Genomic DNA, 26663 nt, shown 5'->3' with positions numbered 1-26663 from the left:
GGTAAGCAGGGATACAAGCCAATTCATATAGATACCTGTTGATATTGGATGGATGGAATTGGATTATGATTTTGTTTATCCTATTTATATAATTTTTTATCTGGTAAGCAGCCTGTGAGGGTGGCGATATCTATCAGCACCTTATTTTCTTCATCTTAACACAAGGGTGTTTTTTCTGTGAATTTTACTGGTATACAGTATCATGCTATGTGTTTTTTTTCAATTTTTTATATGAATATTCAATATCTCATGATCCTTGGCCGGGAATCCTGGTGAGAGTTTCTGTCACATGGTTTCTCGTTTTGGTGTGGCGAATCTTCGTATGAGATCTTACCTCATGGTTCCCTTTTGGATCTGGTGAATCTTCTTATAAGGCGATTTATACTGCTGCATCTGGTAAGCAGTATCTATATACATCTTCTGCATATAAGGAGTTCCTGTTGATCACTAGGACTTTATTATCCTTTCATATTTTTGGATACATATGGACTTTTATATATAGGGTCTTTATCACTTTAGCGCAGCTTTTTTATTATATTATCTTTGGAATGTTTGTCACATTTAAGTTGCTGCTTTGATTTTTTGATATTTAGCGCAGTTTTTTTCTTCTATTGTATCTCCCTACCCTACTGAACTCAATGGGCGGCCAGAGAGGATGGGCGGGGACCGTGTGCCTGTGAGTACCCATGACTGCGGGCGAAGAGGATGGGCGGGGCGGGGACTGTGTGCCTGTGAGAGTGCACGTTAATGACCAGTGTACTATCTCCCGAGCAGCAGCGGGCCCCCCTACAGTGGTGGAACTCCAGGACCCATTTCGCAAGTGCGACTGCTGCAACCCTGGTAATGACATGACACTGACCACACAGCTCCTCCTCCCAATTTCCCTCCAATCAGAGTCAGAGAATCCTATGACATCACACTGACCTCACAGCTCCCCCTTCAAATATCTCTCTATCCGACTCTTTATTTCTGATGCTCTTATGATGTGGGCTGAACCCCAGGCCTCCTTACTTTCAAAGTAGGGCTGTTGGACCTGCATTGTATGTAATATCAGAAACCTCAGCATGAAATGAGGTTTAAATAAAAAGAGACCTGACCAGAGAGGGGAGGAGGATTCTGGGAATGTCATTTGATTTTACTATTTGTGTTCAAATCTATAGAGTTTTCCTCCTGTGAAGTCTGGAGATCATATGACCATCACATTGCCTCCACCTCCCTCCCTGATAGAATAGAGAAATAAAAAGAAGATTTGAGAAGTCACCAGAGAGATCATCGAGTTACTGACAGGAGAGGTGAGCGATGCTGGGAAGGACGTCATGATGGAGAATCAGCCGCCCCTCACATCACCAGGTAAGAGGAGACTTTATTGTAAAGGAGAGAGCAGTACAGAGGCTCCACCTAGATCCCCCATCATCTGATAAACACATAGAAACAATATATTCAGTCAGTGTGTGTGTTTCCTACAGATGGATCCAGTAATGGGAACCCACCAGAGAGATGTCCCCGTCCTCTGTATTCCCGGGATTCCACACAGGAAGATCACACCATCCCTCACCATCATCAGGTAGATGAGGAACAATCACTGATAGTATCATTAGGATCTGTACATTATCTGCATTGTTACCATTGATGTAATTTTTATTATATATTCAGAGTGGAAACCTGAGAGATTCTAAAGTTGAGGTTAAAGAAGAGATAAAAGAGGAGGATGATGAGGATGGGGTGATGGAGGAGTCAGAGTTTCAAAAGGAACGCAAAGATCTGTATCAGGACACCATGGAGGAGTCATCCAGCTACAGAAACCCACCAGAGAGATGTCCCCGTCCTCTGTATTCCCGGGATTCCACACAGGAAGGTCACACCATCCCTCAATGTTACAAGGTTGGTGGATTGGAGCATCTAGAACATGGACTTCTGGAGAGGATGTGTTTTTTTTCCTAAATAAATAATATCACAATAGTAAAGCATATATCTTCCAGATGATATTCTCTCTCATTTTCTTGGTTTAGAGTGGAGATCCAATCGATATAGAATTTGAGGTTAAAGCAGAAGAAGAAGAGACGTATGTGAGGGATGATCAGCAGTCTATGGAGGAGGATGGAATAACGGGGACATTTATAGAGGAAGACACTCCTACAGAGATCAGCACAGGTGGGTCATTAACACTAAATACATTCCTCCACCCATACTGCTCACTGATTGGTCCAGAGTAGGGTGGCGACTGGGTGATATCAGCCTGTAATCCCCTGGTCACTTTCCTGAGCTGTGTTCCCCATCCTGTATTCCTGTATTTCTCTCGGATAATCTTCCTTCTCTGTGCTGCAGACACAATTTATGTCTCTAGACTGGATTTATGGAGATTCTGGGGTTCAGCTGGCAGTAAAATGTTCATTTTCACTAGAGGAGTAGCTCAGCCTAGACACCTGGGGTATGTACCTTGGGTCTTCTGCCCCATGCCAGGGTCTAGCAAGATCTCTGACAGAAAAATTCTCCTGGGGTTACTTGCTCTGTTATTTGCTGGCTGTGCCGGGTGGAGGGATATGTCTGTATAGTCTCACACCCAAGTCACTGAGTGCAGTCTCAGGAGATGGGAGGCAGTGGTGTGGGGCCTCTGCAACTGATTACTGAACACAAATATTATGAGTCCTGACCCCTGCACTATATACTCTATGTTGTACATTGTCAGAATTATTATTAATAATATCTCGCTGTGCCTCCATTATGTCAGAATAATTAATAATATCTCGCTGTGCCTCCATTATGTCAGAATGTTTATACTGCTCTGAATATAACAGTGTCTATTTATGGTTAATAATAAGCAAAGATCTGTGCGGAAGGAGATCTCACTTATTTCCACAAAATCAATATGTAGCGAGTTCTTTTTATTGATTAATTTCTTTTTAAAAGCATATACCAATCTTAGTGAAAACAGTCTACAGTATGGAATATATAAAAGTTTTATTCACGAGACATGTAATCACGATAAATGATCAAGCTTGAGATGACACAAAAAGATAACTTCACAAAAATACAAACTTCAAACAATAACTGCAATGTGATGTGTAGCTTAATAATGAAAGTGAAACTGAAACAAAGTTAAAGTGAAACGAAAGCAAGATTACCATTTCCCCAGATGTAGTAGAAACCATATTTAATTATACTATACAATCAGACCACAATTGTCTGCGCAATCACACGGCCGAAAGTCATTCCACTGCAGATGGAGTGAGAATAAGCCATGCAAAACGGAAGACTAAATTCGCAATAATGCGCTAAATCTGATATTAATAAAATGTATAAAAAGCAAAAATCATCTCTTTCGAGAAAAATCTACATATGGTTTATACGGCTGGGATTGTACTCTCGTTACCCTTGAATATGCAATGTAAAACATTTCAGGAAGTACATAAACAATATTGAATAATAATCACATAATTAGCAAGGCATATTTACCATATTTAAAATGGCCGCTAGCTTAGAATAGTAGTTACCAGGTTCCTTAAGATGGCTGCATTTCCAAGATGGTGGCCAATTAGTGTCCCTCAAAGTTTCAGATACATGGTGGATTGAAATGGAGTCTGTGTAGATGAGTCTGTGCATAGATGTAGTAGTGTGTATGTTGTATGTGTGATGTATATTGGGCAAATGTCATGTGTCTCTCTCATCTGGGCTTTTATATGGTATAGAACAAAGGACTATCAAAATTACCATAAGTTACACCCAGAGGGAGTAACATGATCCCCATTGGTCGGAACATCTTCTTCATTAACTTGTGATGTCATAGGGTGACACCTTTTGGTCAACCAGTATATTAAAATTAAATAAGATTTCTCCATTTAATACTATTATAAAACAACATAAAATGTAACCATGCTCTCATCTATGACATGTACATTTCATATCCATCATGTATCTAAATAAGGAATTAATCTTGATAACACCATTCTAATATTTAATATATCTTATTTAACACATATATATATATATATATATATATATATATATATACATATTGGAAATGACTTTCTAACCCAAGACTTCAATTACCGTAGTTGCATTCAGTCACCAGAGATCACACTCTTGCATTGCTCTTAGCTCCGGCATATAGCAATATTTATCTTCAAATAAACTTCGAACTTTATATTGACCAATAGCTTACAATCCAGACCTTCTGGAGTCTCGCAAGGTCAAACAAAATTTTATGATGCTTTCTACATCTTAAAATTTACAAATGTTTACTGAAGCCTGTCTTGAACATATAGAGATGAGTCATCAAAATCAGTAAAGTTAGAATTTAGCAAAATATGAAACAATTATAATATATAACAATTTTCTACATATCTATGTATGCTAGTTATATATATTACATTGTTAATATTCCTTTACCTATAAAATTATAATATATATCTTTAAATCTTATTTTTAAATGGTTTAAGCATAGAAAATAGTGACTAAGGTTTTTATGATTCCACACACAGATAAGATACCTTGGAATAGTGTCTTAGACCTTATCTTAAAGAAAATCAACAGACTATTTATTTATTACCTTATGTCAACACAGCATGTCTGGGGTAAACCTGTTTAAGAATTTCCTGAACAGGCACTTTTAAAGGAAATTTAACCTTTCAGTAACCTGACAAAAATAGATGTCATTGCTAATTCTATACAGATCAAAATATGACATTTCATTTCTATTTGTGAAATTAACCTCCCCAAATAACCCTGACAACATTACATACTCCTGACCCCTGCACTATATACTCTATGTTGTACATTACATACTCCTGACCCCCGCACTATATACTCTATGTTGTACATTACATACTCCTGACCCCTGCACTATATACTCTATGTTGTACATTACATACTCCTGACTTCTACTCTCTCCCCTCTACCCACTGATATATATACACATAATATGGAGTCTCTTTTGTTACACCCATTTCCTACATTTGGACATTTTATATCTGATGATCTGATTGGAGGACAGACTTTTACATGTTGATAATAATGTGATAACATCCTCCAACTTTGGAACCTTAAACAGAAAGTGATAATGAGGGAGGAGTCAGTAACCCAATGATGGTGGTCTTCAGGATCAGTCCAGTCTTCATCTTGGTTGTTCTCCCCCCATCCTCACTCTTTGACCTCTGGTGGGGCTCAGCCCCGCTGTTATTCATAACTAAATCATGGACTAAATAAGGAAGTGCGGGAGACTTTTTGTGTTAGGAAGATGGCAATGAGTTATAGAGGGGGAGGGGACACTCATCCTATAATCCCCTCATCACTGTCACTCCTATAAAAGACAGTTCTCGTTGTTTCCTCACTCTCTGACTAAGGTCCATGAATAAAGAAATGAACTGGTAGGAGATCAGAGGACCCATTTACTAGTTACCTTGAGGGGGGAATTGTAAGATCCTCAGAGACAAAGCTGTCTGATGTGGGCGGAGTCCTGTTTTTGGGGAACCAATCTGCTGATGTCTAGTAATAATCTTTGTATTTTTATTTTAGTAGATGGACGGGAGATGAGGAAAACCTCAGAGGATTGTCTCACTTTGTCTCCAGACTGTAAAGTAGAAGATGAGGACATCACACAGTATAGTCCAGGAGAAAACCCGGCTACCTCAAATGTCCATCAGGCACCACACAGTGTAGATGGACCATCGTATTCCTCTTATCCTGAGGAACCTCAGACTGTGAGGGACAGTGCCGGACCATCGTATTCCTCTTATCCTGAGGAACCTCAGACTGTGAGGGACAGTGCCGGACCATCGTATTCCTCTTATCCTGAGGAACCTCAGACTGTGAGGGACAGTGCCAGACCATCGTATTCCTCTTATCCCGAGGAACCTCAGACTGTGAGGGACAGTGCTGGACCATCGTATTCCTCTTATCCTGAGGAACCTCAGACTGTGAGGGACAGTGCCGGACCATCGTATTCCTCTTATCCTGAGGAACCTCAGACTGTGAGGGACGGTGCCGGACCATCGTATTCCTCTTATCCTGAGGAACCTCAGACTGTGAGGGACGGGGCCGTCCTTACAGCAGATAAGAGATTCTCCTGTACTGAGTGCGGGAAGTGTTTCCGTTTTAAATGCAAGCTTAATGTGCATAAAAGATCTCACACTGGTGAGAAGCCATATTCCTGTCCTGAGTGCGGAAAAAGTTTTTCAGAGAAATTCTCGCTTTTCAAACATCAGAGATTGCACACGGGTGAGAAGCCGTATTCCTGTCCTGAGTGTGGGAAATGTTTTGCACAGAAGTCCGCTCTTTTCACACATCAGAGATTGCACACTGGTGAGAAGCCGTATTCCTGTCCTGAGTGCGGGAAATGTTTTGCACAGAAGTCCGCTCTTTTCACACATCAGAGATTGCACACTGGTGAGAAGCCGTATTCCTGTCCTGAGTGCGGGAAATGTTTTGCACAGAAGTCCGCTCTTTTCACACATCGGAGATCTCACACGGGGGAGAAGCCATATTCCTGTCCTGAGTGCAAGAAATGTTTTTCAGTGAAGTGTGATCTTTCCAAGCATCAGAGATCGCACACTGGTGAGAAGCCATATTCCTGTCCTGAGTGCGGGAAATGTTTTTCAGAGAAGTTCTATCTTTCCACACATCAGAGATCGCACACTGGTGAGAAGCCGTATTCCTGCCCTGAGTGTGGGAAATGTTTTTCATATAGGTCTGCTCTTTCCAAACATCAGAGATCGCACACTGGTGAGAAGCCGTATTCCTGCCCTGAGTGCGGGAAATGTTTTTCAGTAAAGTCCAAACTTTCCCAACATCAGATATCTCACACAGTCGAGAAGCCGTATTCCTGCCCTGAGTGCGGGAAAGGTTTTTCACAGAAATCTGATCTTTCCAAGCATCAGAGATTGCACACGGGTGAGAAGCCGTATTCCTGCCCTGAGTGTGGGAAATGTTTTTCACGGAAATTCACTCTTTCTGTGCATAAGAGATCGCACACTGGCACAAAGCCGTATTCCTGTCCTGAGTGCGGGAAATGTTTTTCACATAAGTCTGCTCTTTCCACACATCAGAGATCACACACTGGTGAGAAGCCGTATTCCTGTCCTGAGTGCGGGAAATATTTTTCAGATAAGTCTAATCTTTCCAGACATCAGAGATTGCACACTGGTGAGAAGCCGTATTCCTGTCCTGAGTGCAGGAAATGTTTTTCAGTGAAGTGTGATCTTTCCAAGCATCAGAGATCGCACACTGGTGAGAAGCCATATTCCTGTCCTGAGTGCGGGAAATGTTTTTCAGAGAAGTTCTATCTTTCCACACATCAGAGATTGCACACTGGTGAGAAGCCGTATTCCTGCCCTGAGTGTGGGAAATGTTTTTCAGATAAGTCTGCTCTTTCCAAACATCAGAGATCGCACACTGGTGAGAAGCCGTATTCCTGCCCTGAGTGCGGGAAATGTTTTTCAGTAAAGTCCAAACTTTCCCAACATCAGATATCTCACACAGTCGAGAAGCCGTATTCCTGCCCTGAGTGCGGGAAAGGTTTTTCACAGAAATCTGATCTTTCCAAGCATCAGAGATTGCACACGGGTGAGAAGCCGTATTCCTGCCCTGAGTGTGGGAAATGTTTTTCATGGAAATTCACTCTTTCTGTGCATAAGAGATCGCACACTGGCACAAAGCCGTATTCCTGTCCTGAGTGCGGGAAATGTTTTTCACGTAAGTCTGCTCTTTCCACACATCAGAGATCACACACTGGTGAGAAGCCGTATTCCTGTCCTGAGTGCGGGAAATATTTTTCAGATAAGTCTAATCTTTCCAGACATCAGAGATCTCACACTGGTGAGAAGCCGTATTCCTGTCCTGAGTGCGGGAACTGTTTTTCAGCGAAGTCCGATCTTTTCAAACATCAGAAATCTCACACTGGTGAGAAGCCGTATTCCTGTCCTGAGTGTGGGAAATGTTTTTCACGGAAGTCCACTCTTTCCACTCATCAGAGATTGCACACTGGTGAGATGCTGTATTCCTGTCCTGAGTGCGGGAAATGTTTTGCACAGAAGTTTGCTCTTTCCACACATCTGAGATCTCACACGGGGGAGAAGCCATATTCCTGTCCTGAGTGCGGGAAATGTTTTTCAGCGCAGTCCAATCTTTTCGCACATCAGAAATGGCACACTGGTGAGAAGCCGTATTCCTGTCCTGAGTGCGGAAAATCTTTTTCAGATAAGTCTAATCTTTCCAGACATCAGAGATTGCACACTGGTGAGAAGCCGTATTCCTGTCCTGAGTGCGGGAAATGTTTTTCAGAGAAGTCCGCTCTTTCCACACATCAGAGATTGCACACTGGTGAGAAGCCGTATTCCTGTCCTGAGTGCGGGAAATGTTTTTCAGAGAAGTCCACTCTTTCCACACATCAGAGATTGCACACTGGTGAGAAGCCGTATTCCTGTCCTGAGTGCGGGAAATGTTTTACACAGAAGTGCAATCTTTCCAGACATCAGAGATCCCACACATCCCTGGAGGTGTATTAGTGCCTTGAGTGCGGGGAATGTCTTCTATATGAATGTTGGTGGACATGTGGGGAAGAAACACACCCTGATATACACCTCAGATATACTACATGGCTGATCTTCATCATGTAAGAAACACTTCATAAGGAGATCAGAGATCACCAAAGACATGGATGAAGTGTTGTCCCGTGTTGGCCATTTATAGCAGGAGAAAAATAAAAATGGAGTCCTTACCTTTCATTGGCTGAGTACATTTTGTGCGGGAAGATTTCACAAACACTTACAGGTCTGGTTTTTATAAATGTGTTGATGAAATGTGACCCACATTCCCCCAGTCATGGCGAATTGGGATTTCCTATAATGGTCAGTTCCATCTAGTGGCCATAATGTGCTTTCCTGACAGATGTCCATGGCAGCATATGTTTGAGCAGCTCCGTCCTCATTCCTCCCCCATACATAAGACTCCACCCCCATAAATGTTCAGGATAAGCCAATGACTGCGTTCCTTTTTTTTGTCCTCCTCACTTATAGGACCATTTTTGTATGAAGTTTTTCTATCTATTGGAAGTATTGGTGGGCGGGTCTGGTGATGGGCAGCTGTGCGGGATGTCAGGAGCTTCCTTTGGTATCCAGAAGTCTTCCAGGATGTCCCGAGTGGTCATTGAGTCCCCAGATCTCAGCGGGGTGGTGTTATGGCACACATATGTAGAGGATCCATGCCTGGAGAGTGGGCCCTGCCATCGGTGGCCATTTGCATTGGCTGGAAGCCCAGCTGTTAGCGGGTGGCCATTAAGTGTTAGACACGTGAAATTCGTTTCGGTGTGAATACAAATTCCAACAAATTTTTGGTTATTCCTAGATTCCGATGTATCCAAATCTCCAAATGAAATTGTAATGAATTTAGTTGAAATCTGTTAAAATTTGTTTCCTTTATTCGTTTTCTAACGTATTCCAACTTTTCGGAGCGATTCGAAATCGGATCAGTCAAAAAAAACGATCGACCGATGCAAATTTTGTGTGAAGAAATAGCTGGTTGTTAAGCAGCAAGCCGAGGAAGCCGACCGCCCGCATCCTTACCAACCATGACTCATCAGCTGTCAGCGGGCTTCCCCACTGACAGATAAATGGAAAGAAAAAAATGCTGGTGTTCCGTGAAAAAAAAGCTTTTCTCACGGAAAACCGAAAGCCCGTCAATAGAAAAAAATGGCGTGCTCCCCTTCCCCCCCCCCCAGTCCATACCAGGCCCTTCGGGGGCCAAAATGTAAAAAAAAAAAGAAAACAGCATGGGTTCTCCCCTAAAATCCAAACCAGACCCTTTATCCCGGCAGGTCAGGAAAGTGGGAGGGACGAGTGAGAGCCTCCCCGCTCCTTGACCTACCAGGCCACATGTACTCAACATGGGGGAGTGGGTGCTTTTGGGAAGTTCTGCCCCCCACCCCAAAGCACCTTATCTCCATTATCAGGGGGCTTGTCGTAATCTGAAAGCCCCTTTTACCAAGGGGGCCCCCAGATCCTGCCCCCCCCCATGTGAATGAGTATCGGGACCATAGTACCTGTACCTATTCACCAAAAAAGTGGCAAATATTTATAAAAACACACACGTCATTTTTTTCATGAGAGTCCCAACATCCTATCTGTTCAGAGAAATGGGAACCTACAGATGTTCACAAGGAACCACTGTCATATGTGTGGACTTTAAGGGCACAGCATGAGACAGATAACAACTACATGGATTTATCCTAAAATAACATTTATTGATTTATCTAAAACCAGATCTCAATAAAATGAGGAAACTGGCCCCAAACTGAGCTCAGCTCGTACACAGGAGATCAATGTCTCCTACTAATTTCACTCATGTACATCATACATATATAAGGATAAGTTGGTATATATCATAAGGTTCGTGTAGGTATAGATATTTCCTCTCTTTACTTAGATGGAACATTTAGTGATGGCCATGTACTTTTTTACTGAATATATCTTATTACTATTATAACAATCTCCTTACTATATGGATTTTTTTGTGTCAGCTTTTTTTGTATACATGTCTGCATCATATTTGTTACTGATATCAACATTTGTATCAATTACTGTATGTATAATAAATGACTACGTTCAGATTCTATTTTTGTATATCTTAGTTGGTGACCTGCCTCATTTAAAGTCCCATGACCTCTGTTTTCTGTTTGCATTAACCATTAGGGATGGAGGCACGTCACTGTGTTTGCTTTGGATCATATTCCTCTATCTTCATCTGTTCACTGGTCAACGCGTTTCAACCAAGGCTTCTTCAGGACTATGAAGATGTACAGACAGTCTTCTCTTAAAATTAACAGACTTGATATTAGTGTTTCATACACATAGAACATAATCTGTATTTATGTACATCATAATAAATACAAACACGGCTTACTAGCACACGGCCTTCCTTCCAACTCCCAACGAATTAACCCAACCTGGGGCGGACACAGGGGGAAAAATCGGACCAAAATGTGTTGTATATATATATAGGTATCTGTCCTGATGATCCTAGGTACAAGATAAAATATATTTCTGTAATAGTGTGATCTTAGACATACAAATTCTTATACAAGAAGAAGGCGGGATAGAAACTACACTTTATAGAAAACCGACAGCCGGCAACACGGTTTTACATGGCAATAGCTTTCATCCAACCCCCGGTACATAGTATACCCTACTCCCAGTATCTTAGATTGCATCGAATCTGTACAAACTACGAAGATTTTAAACGGTAGGCGGATTCCCTTAGAAAGAGATTGCTTATTAGAGGCTATTCGCGGACTACACTGCGCACTGCGAAAAGCTTATAATAGGACTTATAAGCACAAAAGACCGGAAGTTATGTTCCGAGGCCTGAAACAACCAAAAACAGAAATAGTCCGTTTAATAACACCTTATACTAGACAACATACACAAATTAGAAAATACTTCAACAACATTACAGACATCCATGCTCTCATCTGCCAGGACTCCACCCACTGTCCAATATACTCCATGGCTAATGGATCAGTGTGAAACATCAAGACAGCATGAGCTGTGTCCCTGTTAGGCAGAGAAACCAAAAACTATATCCACTCATTCTAGCACCTACCTAGGAGGGCTCTACATCTGTATGGCAGGGTCTGTTTGATTATTCACCTGCTGGGATGGTGCTCTGATGTGAGAAGCTGCAGTGTCAGTATTCCTTTAGCAGTAATTAACCCCTTACGGATTTTTCTCAACCAGCAATCAAACAACTGTTACACTGTCTTTTTTGACAGCTTAGGAGACTTCAGCAGTAGTAAGCGAGGTTGCCCCAGGGCTCAGTCCTGGGACCAACCTTGTTCAATTTATTCATAAACAGCATTGAGGTCGGGGCTCAGTAGTTCGTTATCAGTTTTTGCAGATGACACAAAATTGGCCAGCGGGCAACGACATGGCAAATGAGGTTTAACGTGGAGAAGTGTAAGGTTTTGCACTTGGGGACTAAAAACATAAAAACACAATACACGTTAGGAGGGGAACCCTTGGGGGAATCAAAAATGGAGAAGGATCTGGTAGTCTTGGTTGATGATAGATTAGGCAACAGCATGCAATGTCAAGCGGCAGCTGCCAAAGCCAGCAGAATATTAGCATGCATAAAGAAAGGGATGTATTCCAGAGATAAGACTATAATCCTTCCACTTTATAAAACTCTGGTCCGACCGCATCTGGAGTATTCTGTCCAGTTCTGGTCGCCAGTCCTCAGGAGGGATGTGTTGGAGCTGGAGAGAGTCCAGAGAAGGGCAACTAAACTGATTAGGGGACTGGAGGATCTTAACTATGAAGAGCGGCTGCAATCGCTCGATTTATTCTCCCTGGAGAAGAGACGCCTGAGGGGGGACATGATAGCAATTTATAAATATCTCAATGGGGATCTCAGCTTAGAAAAAAAGCTGTTCATGCGAAGGGATTGCATGAGGACAAGAGGGCATACAATGCGATGAGAGGAGAAGCGTTTTAACCTCAGGCAACGTGGGAGGTTCTTTACTGTTAGGGCTACAAGATTGTGGAACTCTCTACCACAAGAGGTGGTTTCTGCGGGAAGTATGGTGGCTTTCAAAAGACTCTTAGACTTACATCTCAAGGATCAGAACATTCAGGGCTATGTGAGATGATTACAGCCACACACACCTACACAGGTTAAACTGGATGGACTATTGTCTTTATTCAACCTCACCTACTATGTAACTATATATGTAGCAGCCGTAGTTTAAATTGTGAATTAAAAAAAAAAAAAAATACTACATAGGGTGAGTAGGAATTATATATGTTATAATGTTCTTTTCCTTGCACCGTGTCTGTTTATCATGGATTTATTTTTTACTGCGACAGTCCCTTGTGCCGCTGCAGCCTTATCCCACCAGTATACAGGGGAACACTGACCTCCAGCATACAGGGGGCACACTGACCGCTAGCATACAGGGGGGTACACTCACCACCAGCATACAGGGGGGCACACTGACCTCCAGCATACAGGGGGCACACTGACCTCCAGCATACAGGGGGCACACTGACCTCCAGCATACAGGGGGAACACTGACCTCCAGCATACAGGGGCACACTGACCGCCAGCATATAGGGGATAAACTGACTGCCAGCATACAGGGGGCACACTGACCTCCAGCATACAGGGGGCACACTGACCTCCAGCATACAGGGGGCACACTGACCTCCAGCATACAGGGGGAACACTGACCTCCAGCATACAGGGGCACACTGACCTCCAGCATACTGGGGTACACTGACCACCATCATATAGGGGGTACACTGACCACCAGCATACAGGGGGTACACTGACCACCATCATACAGGGGGTACACTGACCACCAGCATACAGGGGGTACACTGACCTCCAGCATACAGGGAGCACACTGACCTCCAGCATACAGGGGTACACTGACCACCATCATACAGGGGGTACACTGACCACCAGCATACAGGGGGTACACTGACCACCAGCATACAGGGGGAACACTGACCACCAGCATACAGGGGGTACACTGACCACCAGCATACAGGGGGTACACTGACCACCAGCATACAGGGGCACACAGACCACCAACATACAGGGGTACACTGACCTCCAACATACAGGGGGACCACTGACCACCAGCATACAGGGGGTACACTGACCACCAGCATACAGGAGGTACACTGACCGCACGCATACAGGGGGCACACTGACCACCAGCATAAAGGGGCACACTGACCACCAGCATACAGGAGGTACACGGACTGTCTGCATAGAGGGGCACACTGACCGCCAGCATAGAGGGGCACACTGACCGCCAGCATACAGGGGGCACTCTGACCGCCAGCATAGAGGGGCACACTGACCGCTAGCATACAGGGGCACTCTGACCGCCAGCATACAGGGGGCACACTGACCGCCAGCATACAAGGGGCACACTGACCTCCAGCATACAGGGGAACACTGACCGCCAGCATACAGGGGGAACACTGACCGCCAGCATACAGGGGGAACACTGACCACCAGCATACAGGGGGTACACTGACCTTCAGCATACAGGGAGCACACTGACCTCCAGCATACAGAGAGCACACTGACCACCAGCATACAGGGGGCACCCTGACCTCCAGCATACAGGGGGTACACTGACCTCCAGCATACAGGGGGCGCACTGACCTCCAGCATACAGGGGGCGCACTGACCTCCAGCATACAGTGGGCACACTGAGCTCCATTATACAGGGGGTACACTGACCGCCAGCATACAGGGGCACACTGCCCGTCATCATATAGGAGGTACACGGACTGCCAGCATAGAGGGGGCACACTGACCTCCAGCATTCAGGGACACACTGACCACCAGCATACAGGGGGAACACTGACCACCAGCATACAGGGGGAACTCTGACCACCAGCATACAGGGGGTACACTGACCGCCAGCATACAGGGGCACTCTGACCGCCAGCATACAGGGGGCACACTGACCGCCAGCATACAGGGGGCACACTGACTGCCAGCATACAGGGGGCACACTGACCGCCAGCATACAGGGGGCACACTGACCGCCAGCATACAGGGGGCACACTGACCGCCAGCATACAGGGGGCACACTGACCTCCAACATACAGGGTCACACTGACCTCCAACATACAGGGGCACACTGACTTTCAGCATACAGGGGAACACTGACCGCCAGCATACAGGGGTAACACTGACCGCCAGCATACAGGGGTACACTGACCACCATCATACAGGGGGTACACTGACCACCAGCATACAGGGGGTACACTGACCACCAGCATACAGGGGGAACACTGACCACCAGCATACAGGGGGTACACTGACCACCAGCATACAGGGGGTACACTGACCACCAGCATACAGGGGCACACTGACCACCAACATACAGGGGTACACTGACCTCCAACATACAGGGGGAACACTGACCACCAGCATACAGGGGGTACACTGACCACCAGCATACAGGAGGTACACTGACCGCACGCATACAGGGGGCACACTGACCACCAGCATAAAGGGGCACACTGACCACCAGCATACAGGAGGTACACGGACTGTCAGCATAGAGGGGCACACTGACCACCAGCATAGAGGGGCACACTGACCACCAGCATACAGTGGGCACTCTGACCGCCAGCATAGAGGGGCACACTGACCGCTAGCATACAGGGGCACTCTGACCGCCAGCATACAGGGGGCACACTGACCGCCAGCATACAGGGGGCACACTGACCTCCAGCATACAGGGGAACACTGACCGCCAGCATATAGGGGGAACACTGACCGCCAGCATACAGGGGAACACTGACCGCCAGCATACATGGGGAACACTGACCACCAGCATACAGGGGGTACACTGACCTTCAGCATACAGGGAGCACACTGACCTCCAGCATACAGAGAGCACACTGACCACCAGCATACAGGGGGCACACTGACCTCCAGCATACAGGGGGTACACTGACCTCCAGCATACAGGGGGCACACTGACCTCCAGCATACAGGGGGCGCACTGACCTCCAGCATACAGTGGGCACACTGAGCTCCATTATACAGGGGGTACACTGACCGCCAGCATACAGGGGCACACTGCCCGTCATCATATAGGAGGTACACAGACTGCCAGCATAGAGGGGGCACACTGACCTCCAGCATTCAGGGACACACTGACCACCAGCATACAGGGGGAACACTGACCACCAGCATACAGGGGGAACTCTGACCACCAGCATACAGGGGGTACACTGACCGCCAGCATACAGGGGCACTCTGACCGCCAGCATACAGGGGCACACTGACCTCCAGCATACTGGGGTACACTGACCACCATCATATAGGGGGTACACTGACCACCAGCATACAGGGGGTACACTGACCACCATCATACAGGGGGTATACTGACCACCAGCATACAGGGGGTACACTGACCTCCAGCATACAGGGAGCACACTGACCTCCAGCATACAGGGGTACACTGACCACCATCATACAGGGGGTACACTGACCACCAGCATACAGGGGGTACACTGACCACCAGCATACAGGGGGAACACTGACCACCAGCATACAGGGGGTACACTGACCACCAGCATACAGGGGGTACACTGACCACCAGCATACAGGGGCACACTGACCACCAACATACAGGGGTACACTGACCTCCAACATACAGGGGGAACACTGACCACCAGCATACAGGGGGTACACTGACCACCAGCATACAGGAGGTACACTGACCGCACGCATACAGGGGGCACACTGACCACCAGCATAAAGGGGCACACTGACCACCAGCATACAGGAGGTACACGGACTGTCAGCATAGAGGGGCACACTGACCGCCAGCATAGAGGGGCACACTGACCGCCAGCATACAGGGGGCACTCTGACCGCCAGCATAGAGGGGCACACTGACCGCTAGCATACAGGGGCACTCTGACCGCCAGCATACAGGGGGCACACTGACCGCCAGCATACAGGGGGCACACTGACCTCCAGCATACAGGGGAACACTGACCGCCAGCATACAGGGGGAACACTGACCGCCAGCATACAGGGGAACACTGACCGCCAGCATACAGGGGGAACACTGACCACCAGCATACAGGGGGTACACTGACCTTCAGCATACAGGGAGCACACTGACCTCCAGCATACAGAGAGCACACTGACCACCAGCATACAGGGGCACACTGACCTCCAGCATACAGGGGGTACACTGACCTCCAGCATACAGGGGGCACACTGACCTCCAGCATACAGGGGGCGCACTGACCTCCAGCATACAGGGGGTACACTGACCACCAACATACAGTGGGCACACTGAGCTCCATTATACAGGGGGTACACTGACCGCCAGCATATAGGAGGTACACGGACTGCCAGCATAGAGGGGGCACACTGACCTCCAGCATTCAGGGACACACTGACCACCAGCATACAGGGGGAACACTGACCACCAGCATACAGGGGGAACTCTGACCACCAGCATACAGGGGGTACACTGACCGCCAGCATACAGGGGCACTCTGACCGCCAGCATACAGGGGGCACACTGACCGCCAGCATACAGGGGGCACACTGACCTCCAACATACAGGGTCACACTGACCTCCAACATACAGGGGCACACTGACTTTCAGCATACAGGGGAACACTGACCGCCAGCATACAGGGGTAACACTGACCGCCAGCATACAGGGGGCGCACTGACCGCCAGCATACAGGGGCACACTGACCGCCAGCATACAGGAGGTACACTGACACCAGAATACAGGGGCACACTGACCGTCAGCATACAGGGGCACACTGACCGCCAGCATACAGGAGGTACACTGACACCAGAATACAGGGGCACACTGACCGCCAGCATACAGGGGGCACACTGACCGCCAGCATACAGGGGTACACTGACACCAGAATACAGGGGCACACTGACCGCCAGCATTCAAGGGGCACACTGACCTCCAGCATGCAGGGGGGACACTGACCGCCAGCATACAGGGGAAACTCTGACCAGCAGCATACAGGGGGTACACTGACCAGGGGCACAGTGACCTCCAGCATACAGGGGGCACACTGACCACCAGTATGCAGGGCCACTGGTTACCAGTACACAGAGGACATAAGGAATCCAGTAAAACATCTACAATGCAAGTAGCAAAATCTGAAAAGCAATTAGAGAATCTTGTTAGCTGGTTCCCTCATCTAACGTGCAACAATAAAAAGCCAAAAATGCAGCACTGCCCTACACTTCATCTATAATATTCTACAAATGGACTTATAAGTGCAATGGTGACACCTATACATGAATATCCAGTGCAAATCCACCAATGTATTGCAACATAGCAATGATGGTGTCACCCCCTCTGCACAAATATTCAGAGAAATTGCAGAGCTTCAATTTGCAAATAATGGTGAAACCCCCCACATACAATAATAATAACAGAGATGCTAATCATCCCGTGTATTAGAATATAGGAGTGATGGTGTCACCCTCTCTGCAAAACGGAATAAATATCGCAAAGCTGTAATGTGCAAATAGTGGTGAGACCCCCCGATATATAATCATAATACAATGTACAATTGATGTGCATATTCTATTATTATAATTATATATATATATATATATCGGGGGGTCTCACCACTATTTGCACATTGCAGTTCTGCAGTATTTCTTACCTTTTGCAGAGAGGGTGACACCATCACTCCTACCCGGGTTGGATTTGAATTCTGCTGCCCCATCCCCCCTCCAAGTTTTTCCTCTAATCTTCCTAACATTTTATAGTCATATCCCGAAAAATTATAAGAAGTATCTTTTTTTTTCTATCTCATGGAGGAAATGTGAGAAATAACGTATTTATCTTACAATCATTCCATAAACACATCCCACATACACCGCATATATCATTAGAACAAAATATGCTTATAAAATAGTTTACCATTTGCCAATAAAAAAAGAAATGTCCCCAGATTTCATTTTAGAAATCTGGTCACCTTATTGTAATAGACAGTAATATATTTCTCTCCCCCTTGGTGGGAGTGGAGATGACCCATCTATAAGGATATACAGTACATACACACACAGCACAAGGCCGTGTTCACACTACGAGACGTTTCTCGGGGCTGCAGTTCCTCTGAGCTCCAATAAGGTGGTGATCTCACATCTACCCAGACAGGAAGTCTCTATGGAAGACAGGAAGTGATGTCAGCTACAGACAGGAAGTGATGTCAGCTATAAATCTGAAGTTCTGCGTGAAAGGTGAGTCGGGACGAAGTAGCGAGGAGACATCACTGGAAGTGGCAGCAAAGGAGGTAATAAGATCTTATGTTCTATTTTCACCCAGTAACCCCCCGTCATGTCCGTCCTCTTCCTCCATAGTCACTGTGACCTCTTTAATCTCCAGCAGATGATGATACACACATATATTATTATTATTATTATTATTATACAGAATTTATATTGTGCCAGAGGTGAAGGGCCCTGGTGCAAGAAACAAAGAAGGACCCACAGACCCCTGGCCGGGGCCCTTCCCTTCAAGCCTGATGCTCTTCACACTGATCCTGGGGCCCTTTACTCTCGTTGCGGGGCCCTTTATTACAGTCTTGTAGCAGGACCCTTTCACAAGTTCTGCAGTGGGCCCCTTTCCTGCCATCTTGGGGCCCTTCCCACGGTGGTGGAATGCCAGGGCTTGGTCGCAAGTGTGACCGTTGTGATCTGGAAGTTCACCCACTGGTGTCAGTAGTTTTTATTTTTTGATACTTTAAATTTAGTATTTTTATAATTTTATTTTATTTTTTTACAATGTCACTGTGTCAGGGCACAAACACCAGGAGAAGGGCTCTAGGACCCAGCAGCGCTATCAGCACTTTGGCAGGAGAAGGAATTTAGGACCCAGCAGCACTACCAGCAATTTACCTGGGCCTATTTAAGGAAACCTGCCAGTGATTTTAGTTGCTGGTTGATCTTCAGCTCCTCCAGTGTGTTATCCCTGTGATATTCCAGTTCCTGTCTCCTGTTACCAACCCGGCTTGTCCTTGACCTGTCTCCTGATTGCTTCCTGTGTTTGACCTCGGCTATCCACCTGACCACGCTTGCTCTGATATCCACCTGGCTCCTGATCTCGGCTATCCACCTGACCACGCTTGCTCTGATATCCACCTGGCTCCTGATCTTGGCTATCCACCCGACCACGTTCCAGTCTCAGCATTATCCAAGTCCTGCAAACACCTCACGGGCGCCACCTGTCTGCTGATTCCACTCCAGCACTCCAGCTGTACTCTGGATCCTCCTGCACACAATCCAGCAGGCGACCCGTGCTACTTTGGGCCTGACCTCTCCTGTTCTCATCCTCAGGGGGGTCTGGAACTTAGCCGCAAGGGAAGCCCTCTCTCTCCATTGGCCTCTAGCACCAGGTACGTGATAGTATCAACCAGCCAAGATGTCTGAGGCCGAGAGAGGTGCTTCCGCATTAGAGGCCCTATGTCAGCAGATTACAGTTCTTACACAAACAGTCCAGAGCTTACAAGATGGCTACTTTCAGCTGGAAGGACGCCTTCACCCTCTCAGTTGTTCTGCTACAGCCGCACCTGCTATGGGTTTACCCCCTCCGGAGCCCAGAGTTCCCACTCCCGATCGCTTTTCAGGTGACCGACGGAAATTTAGAGCTTTCAAAAATGCTTGTGACCTTTACTTTGCCCTGCAACCAAGGACTTTTTCTCTTGAGACTGTCAAGGTGGGTTTCATCATTTCACTCTTATCTGATGAGCCACAGTCCTGGGCTCATAATCTCATTGAGCAAAAGAACTCAGTCCTGGATTCAGTTTTCACCTTCTTTGAAGCTATGGCTACCTTATATGATGATCCACAACGGACGGCCACCGCAGAGTCGGCCCTTCATGCTCTTGTACAAGGCAGACGACCTGTGGAGGATTATATTGTGAAATTTCGCAAGTGGTCAGCTGATACTGGGTGGAATGATGCCGCCCTAAAATACCAGTTCCGGCAAGGCTTATCTGAGTCTCTCAAGGACGAGTTGGCTAGGATTGAGGCTCCCGCCTCACTAGAAAGTCTCATCCAAGTCTCTATCCAACTAGACCGACGGCTGCGGGAGCGAAGGTCCGAACGCACTCAGACCCTTCGACCCACATGGATAATGCCAAAGGTCCCAGGACCAACACTCCCAGCCTCTATTCCCCAGTCCATGAATATGTCCGATGGGGAACCCATGCGAACTGGCCTACTCCGCCCTGCTTTAACCCCTGAAGAGAGAGCACGCAGAAGACAGGATAACTTGTGTCTCTACTGTGGGACTTCGGGCCACTTCCTTCGCAGTTGTCCTGTTCGCCCAAGGAAGTCCAGCCTTCCACGCCCCTCTTACCTTCAGTTGTCTGGGACTATATCCACTCATTTAATTCTCCCCATCTCTCTGCAGGTGGATGGAAAGGAAGTAAAGCTGCAGGCGATCATTGACTCTGGAGCCTGTAGTTGCTTCCTGGATATCAACCTAGCCAAGAACTTGCGCATACCCCTGAAACTGAAGGAACAAAGACTTGATGTACATTTAGCAGATGGCACTGCTCCTAGCTCTGGACCAGTCACTCAGGAGACTATCCCTGTCCTTGCCACAACAGAAGCAGGCCATCGGGAATTCCTCCGCTTTGATGTCATCAGGTCTCCTATTTTCCCAGCCATCCTAGGGATACCCTGGCTACGGGCCCACAACCCGCAAATTGACTGGCCCAAGGGAGAAATCATCTTCTCATCTTCCTATTGTCAGCAACACTGTGGCGTCCCCACGCCTGTCAACTCTTCAGTGTGTCTCTCCGTTCAACCTACACCGGATCCCTGTCATGCTGTTCCTTCAGCCTACCTTGACTTCCTTGATGTGTTTGACAAAAAAGGTGCCGATGCCTTGCCCCCACATCGGTCCTACGACTGCCCAATTGAGTTGCTACCTGGAGCAGAAGTCCCCTTTGGGCGCATCTTTCCGTTATCCGAAGTGGAGCTGGAGGCCCTCCGACAATATATAGATGAAAACCTTGCCAAAGGATTCATCCGCCCTTCATCGTCACCTGCTGGAGCTGGCATTTTCTTCGTCGAGAAGAAGGATCGTTCTCTCAGACCATGCATTGACTATAGGGACCTTAATAAAATTACTATCAAGAACAGATACCCACTCCCTCTCGTCCCGGAGTTATTCCAAAGATTCCGAACAGCCCAGGTTTTCACGAAGTTGGACTTGCGGGGGGCCTATAACCTGGTTCGTATTAGGGAAGGTGATGAGTGGAAGACCGCCTTCCGAACACGCTTTGGTCACTTTGAGTACCTTGTGATGCCCTTCGGGCTATGTAATGCCCCCGCCACATTCCAACATTTTGTGAATGATATTTTCAGAGAATACCTTGACCTGTTCTTAATCGTCTATCTGGACGACATACTAATTTTCTCAGCCTCGCTTGAACTCCATCGAGAGCACGTCAGAAAAGTGTTAAAGACCTTAAGAACCCATGGCTTATATGCTAAAGCAGAAAAGTGTGAGTTCGAGAAACAATCTATCCAGTTCTTAGGACTCATAATCTCCACAAAAGGGATTTCCATGGATCCTCAGAAGGTATCAGCAATCTTGGAGTGGCCTGCACCTTCTGACAAGAAAGGGGTCCAGAGGTTTGTGGGCTTCGCTAATTTTTATAGGAAATTTATTCGGAATTTCTCAACTATTATTGCCCCGATCACCCAGCTCACTCGCCTGCACTCACGCTTCTCCTGGAACCAAGATTCTCAAGCGGCTTTCGAAAAACTGAAGGCTCTCTTCACCTCTGCTCCAGTGTTGCAACACCCTGACCCAGCTCTTCCCTTTGTCCTTGAGGTGGACGCATCCGAAGTAGCTACGGGAGCCGTGCTCTCGCAGCGTCAGGGCCCAAAGGCCCTGCTCCACCCAGTAGCCTATTGCTCCAGAAAGCTGAATCAGGCCGAAAAAAACTATGACGTGGGTGACAGAGAACTCCTGGCAATTAAAGTCGCTCTCGAAGAATGGAGGTACCTCCTGGAGGGCGCTAACCATCCAATTATGATCTTCACAGATCACAAAAATTTGGAATATTTAAGATCTGCAAAACGCCTAAGACCTCGACAAGCCAGGTGGGCCTTATTCTTTTCGAGATTTAATTTCCACTTGACATACCGCCCAGGTTCCAAAAATGGGAAAGCCGATGCCCTGTCCAGGATGTTCCCCGAATCTGCTGAATGTGCTCCTCCAAGCACTATCTTATCTGCCCAAAATTTTTTGCTGATTCAACCTAACCTAAAGGCATCCATTGAACAAGCTTCTGTATCGTGCCCCGAATCCGAACATGACTCGTTAAGGAGGCAGGGTGGATTACTTTGGCACCAGGACAAAATCTTTGTACCTCAAGAAGCTAGGTCTCTGGTTCTCAGGGCATTCCACGACCACCGACTTGCAGGGCACTTTGGGGCCCGTAAAACTAACGAGCTCATTCAGCGGTCCTTTTGGTGGCCTAACCTCAGTCGGGACTGTAGATCCTACGTCAAGTCATGCACCATATGTCTACGTAGCAAAAGTGACAAAGTCAAAGCCTGGGGGTTATTAAGACCCTTGCCTATCCCTAATCGCCCCTGGGAAATGATTTCTATGGATTTTATTGTTGATCTTCCTCCCTCTGAAAGATTCACGACCATCCTTGTTGTGGTAGACCGATTATCAAAAATGGCCCACTTCATACCAATGATTGGTACTCCCTCTGCAGCGGAAACCGCTCACATGTTTATCAAGGAGATCATAAGACTTCATGGACTACCAAAGAACATTGTTTCGGATCGGGGGGTGCAATTCACCTCTAGGTTTTGGAGAGCCCTTTGTAAAGCCTTGGAAGTGGAACTCTGCTTATCTTCTGCCTACCATCCCCAAAGTAATGGGCAAACGGAGCGTACTAACCAAACCCTCGAGCAATACCTCCGATGCTTTTCAGCTTTTTCCCAAGATGACTGGGCATCCCTGCTTCCGCTGGCGGAATTTGCCTATAATAACTCTGTCCATTCAGCTACAAATCAGTCCCCATTCTGGGCTAATTATGGATTCCACCCTGCTGCCCTGCCTGAAATTATGCCTGAAACTTCTGTACCTACCTTGCAGGACAGACTTGTTTTCATTCAAAACAATTATCAGGTCCTCCGGGAGTCCATACAGAAAGCCCAAGTGGATTACAAAAAACACTTTGATCGGAAACGGAGGGGAAATCCTTCCTTCAAGGTTGGGGACAAAGTGTGGCTGTCTACTGCCAACCTGAAATTGGCCTGCCCTTCACGGAAGCTAGGGCCAAGGTATATTGGGCCTTTTCAGATCAAACGGGAAATTAACCCAGTGGCTTACGAACTATCTTTGCCTGACTCATATAGGATCCATCCGGTTTTTCACACCTCCTTGCTTAAACCAACTGTTCCAGATCCATTTCCAGGGAGAGTGGAGCCACCTCCACCGCCAGTGACGATTGGTGAGGACACAGAATTCGAGGTGGAAGCAATCCTGGACTGCAGGAAGAGAGGGAGACAAACCCAATTCTTGATTAAATGGAAAGGGTATCCACCCGAAGAAAGCTCATGGGAACCCAAAGCCAATGTACATGCCCCCAGACTCCTCCAAGAGTTTAAGGACAAATACCCAGAGAAAATTTCTCAAATAGGCATCCGGAGGCTGCCCGTCAGGGGGGGGCACTGTCAGGGCACAAACACCAGGAGAAGGGCTCTAGGACCCAGCAGCGCTATCAGCACTTTGGCAGGAGAAGGAATTTAGGACCCAGCAGCACTACCAGCAATTTACCTGGGCCTATTTAAGGAAACCTGCCAGTGATTTTAGTTGCTGGTTGATCTTCAGCTCCTCCAGTGTGTTATCCCTGTGATATTCCAGTTCCTGTCTCCTGTTACCAACCCGGCTTGTCCTTGACCTGTCTCCTGATTGCTTCCTGTGTTTGACCTCGGCTATCCACCTGACCACGCTTGCTCTGATATCCACCTGGCTCCTGATCTCGGCTATCCACCTGACCACGCTTGCTCTGATATCCACCTGGCTCCTGATCTTGGCTATCCACCCGACCACGTTCCAGTCTCAGCATTATCCAAGTCCTGCAAACACCTCACGGGCGCCACCTGTCTGCTGATTCCACTCCAGCACTCCAGCTGTACTCTGGATCCTCCTGCACACAATCCAGCAGGCGACCCGTGCTACTTTGGGCCTGACCTCTCCTGTTCTCATCCTCAGGGGGGTCTGGAACTTAGCCGCAAGGGAAGCCCTCTCTCTCCATTGGCCTCTAGCACCAGGTACGTGATACACTGACTATAACTCTGTCCATTCAGAAAAGGAAGGAGCTGGTAAATTACATATTTACCGACCCCTTCCTGGTTCTCTATTGTGACACATCCCCTGCAGCAGCTGGCAGGAGAGGGGAGGGAGCACAGTGGGGGGCAGGGGAGAACACAGGCCAAGAGACAGCAGAACACAAATGAACTGGATAGGAGGAGTTGCGGGGGCAGCATACAGAGGAACCAATCTTCTCCATTTTCCTCCTGCAGCTACAGGAGGAAAAAGGAGGACAGTGATTTCTCTACATGCTGCCCCCACCACCCCTCCTGTCCAGGTGGAGCATGGGGCCCAGTTGCAATTGCAACCCCTGTAGTTACGCCCCCTGTATTGTGCCAACAGTTTGCACAATGTGACGGCAGACAGTACAGTTACAATGCTCGTTAGAGCTTACAATCTAAGAGGAAGGGTCAAAGGATACAAAAGGCAATTACTGCGGGGGGTGAGCTGATGGAGAAAATAAAACTCCAGTTAGGTGGGGCAGGAAAGGCTTCTCTGAAGAGTAGGATTTTCAGGGATGATCTAAAAGTGGACAGAGTAGGAGACAGACAGACAGACAAATTGGGATAGGGAGTTCCAGAAGATGGGGGAGGCTCAGGAGAATCTTTGGAGTCAAGCATGGGAGGAGGTAACGAGGAAGCTAGAGAGCAGGAGGTCTTGGGAGGAACAAAGAGAATGTTTTGTTTGGTATTGTGAGACTAGGTTAGTGATGTAACTGAGAGCTGACTTGTGGATGGCTTTGGGGGGACACTAAATGAAAACCAGTGGAGGGATTGGCAGGGAGGTGTGGAGGACACTAAATGGAAACCAGTGGAGGGATTGGCAGGGAGGGGTGGAGGACACTGAATGGAAACCAGTGGAGGGATTGGCAGGGAGGGGTGGAGGACACTGAATGGAAGCCAGTGGAGGGATTGGCAGGGAGGGGTGGAGGACACTGGATTGAAGCCAGTGGAGGGATTGGCAGGGAGGGGTGGGGGACACTGGATGGAAGCCAGTGGAGGGATTGGCAGGGAGGGGTGGAGGTCACTAAATGGAAGCCAGTGGAGGGATTGGCAGAGAAGGGTGGAGGACACTGAATGGAAGCCAGTGAAGGGTTTGGCAGAGAGGGGTGGAGGACACTGAATGGAAACCAGTGGAGGGATTGGCAGAGAGGGGTAGCAGATGCTGAGTGGTTGGTAAGGTGGATAACCCTGGCTGCAGCATTCATGATGGACTGAGGGGGGGGGGTGGTAACCCATGTAAAGGTAATCTAATGAGGAGGAAGTTTCAATAGTTGAGGCAAGAGATGACCAGGGAGGGAACTAGGAGCTTTATGGTGTCATTGGTTAGGAAGGGGGGTATTTTGGAGATGTTGAGGAGGCAATATTTGGATGTGGGGCCGAAAGGATAGTTCAGAGTCCAGAATTACACCTAGCACCCTGAAATGCGGAGATGAGTGGATAGTTGAGAAGTTGATTTTGACACAGAAGTCAGGGGAAGCGGCACGTGGGGAAGGAAATATTATGAGCTCAGTTTTTGATAGATTGAGTTTGAGAAAGTGATGTGACATCCATGTTTATATGTCTGTAAGTAATTTAGTTATATGTGAGGAGACTGATGGAGTGAGCTGAGGGGTAGAGACAAAGATTTGGGTGTCATCAGTGTAGAAATGGTATTGGAAGGCATGGAGGCTATGAGCTCACCCAGGCAAGAGGTTTAGATGGAGAACAGGAGTGGTCCAAGAACGGAACCTTGTGGGACCCCGACGGAGAAAGGAAGAGGAGAGGAGGAAGTAAAGTTT

General features: G+C 47.2%; 3 protein-coding genes across 3 annotated transcripts in view; all 3 read left to right on the top strand.

Moving 5' to 3' along the window:
• LOC309564031 (uncharacterized protein) overlaps window positions 1-8498 on the top strand; it is a gene marked incomplete at both ends in the record, with an annotated part of 95296 nt that extends 86798 nt beyond the window's left edge. Inside the window, 2 exons of the mRNA XM_082268655.1 lie at window positions 6046-7893; window positions 8107-8498. Coding sequence (XP_082124781.1) covers window positions 6046-7893; window positions 8107-8498 — 2240 coding nt within the window. The remainder of the gene's footprint in view (window positions 1-6045; window positions 7894-8106) is intronic.
• The window catches only part of LOC309564458 (uncharacterized protein), a 1566033-nt gene that overhangs the window by 385516 nt on the left and 1153854 nt on the right, over window positions 1-26663 (top strand). The window lies entirely within an intron of this gene.
• The window catches only part of LOC309564030 (uncharacterized protein), a gene marked incomplete at both ends in the record, with an annotated part of 68179 nt that continues 60253 nt past the window's right edge, over window positions 18738-26663 (top strand). Inside the window, one exon of the mRNA XM_082268654.1 lies at window positions 18738-18824. Coding sequence (XP_082124780.1) covers window positions 18738-18824 — 87 coding nt within the window. The remainder of the gene's footprint in view (window positions 18825-26663) is intronic.

Source organism: Pelophylax lessonae, assembly GCF_965119305.1.
Source record: "Pelophylax lessonae genome assembly, chromosome: 9".
In the NCBI taxonomy this organism is placed as follows: Eukaryota; Metazoa; Chordata; class Amphibia; order Anura; family Ranidae; genus Pelophylax; species Pelophylax lessonae.
This window is presented reverse-complemented; position numbering and strand designations above follow the sequence as displayed.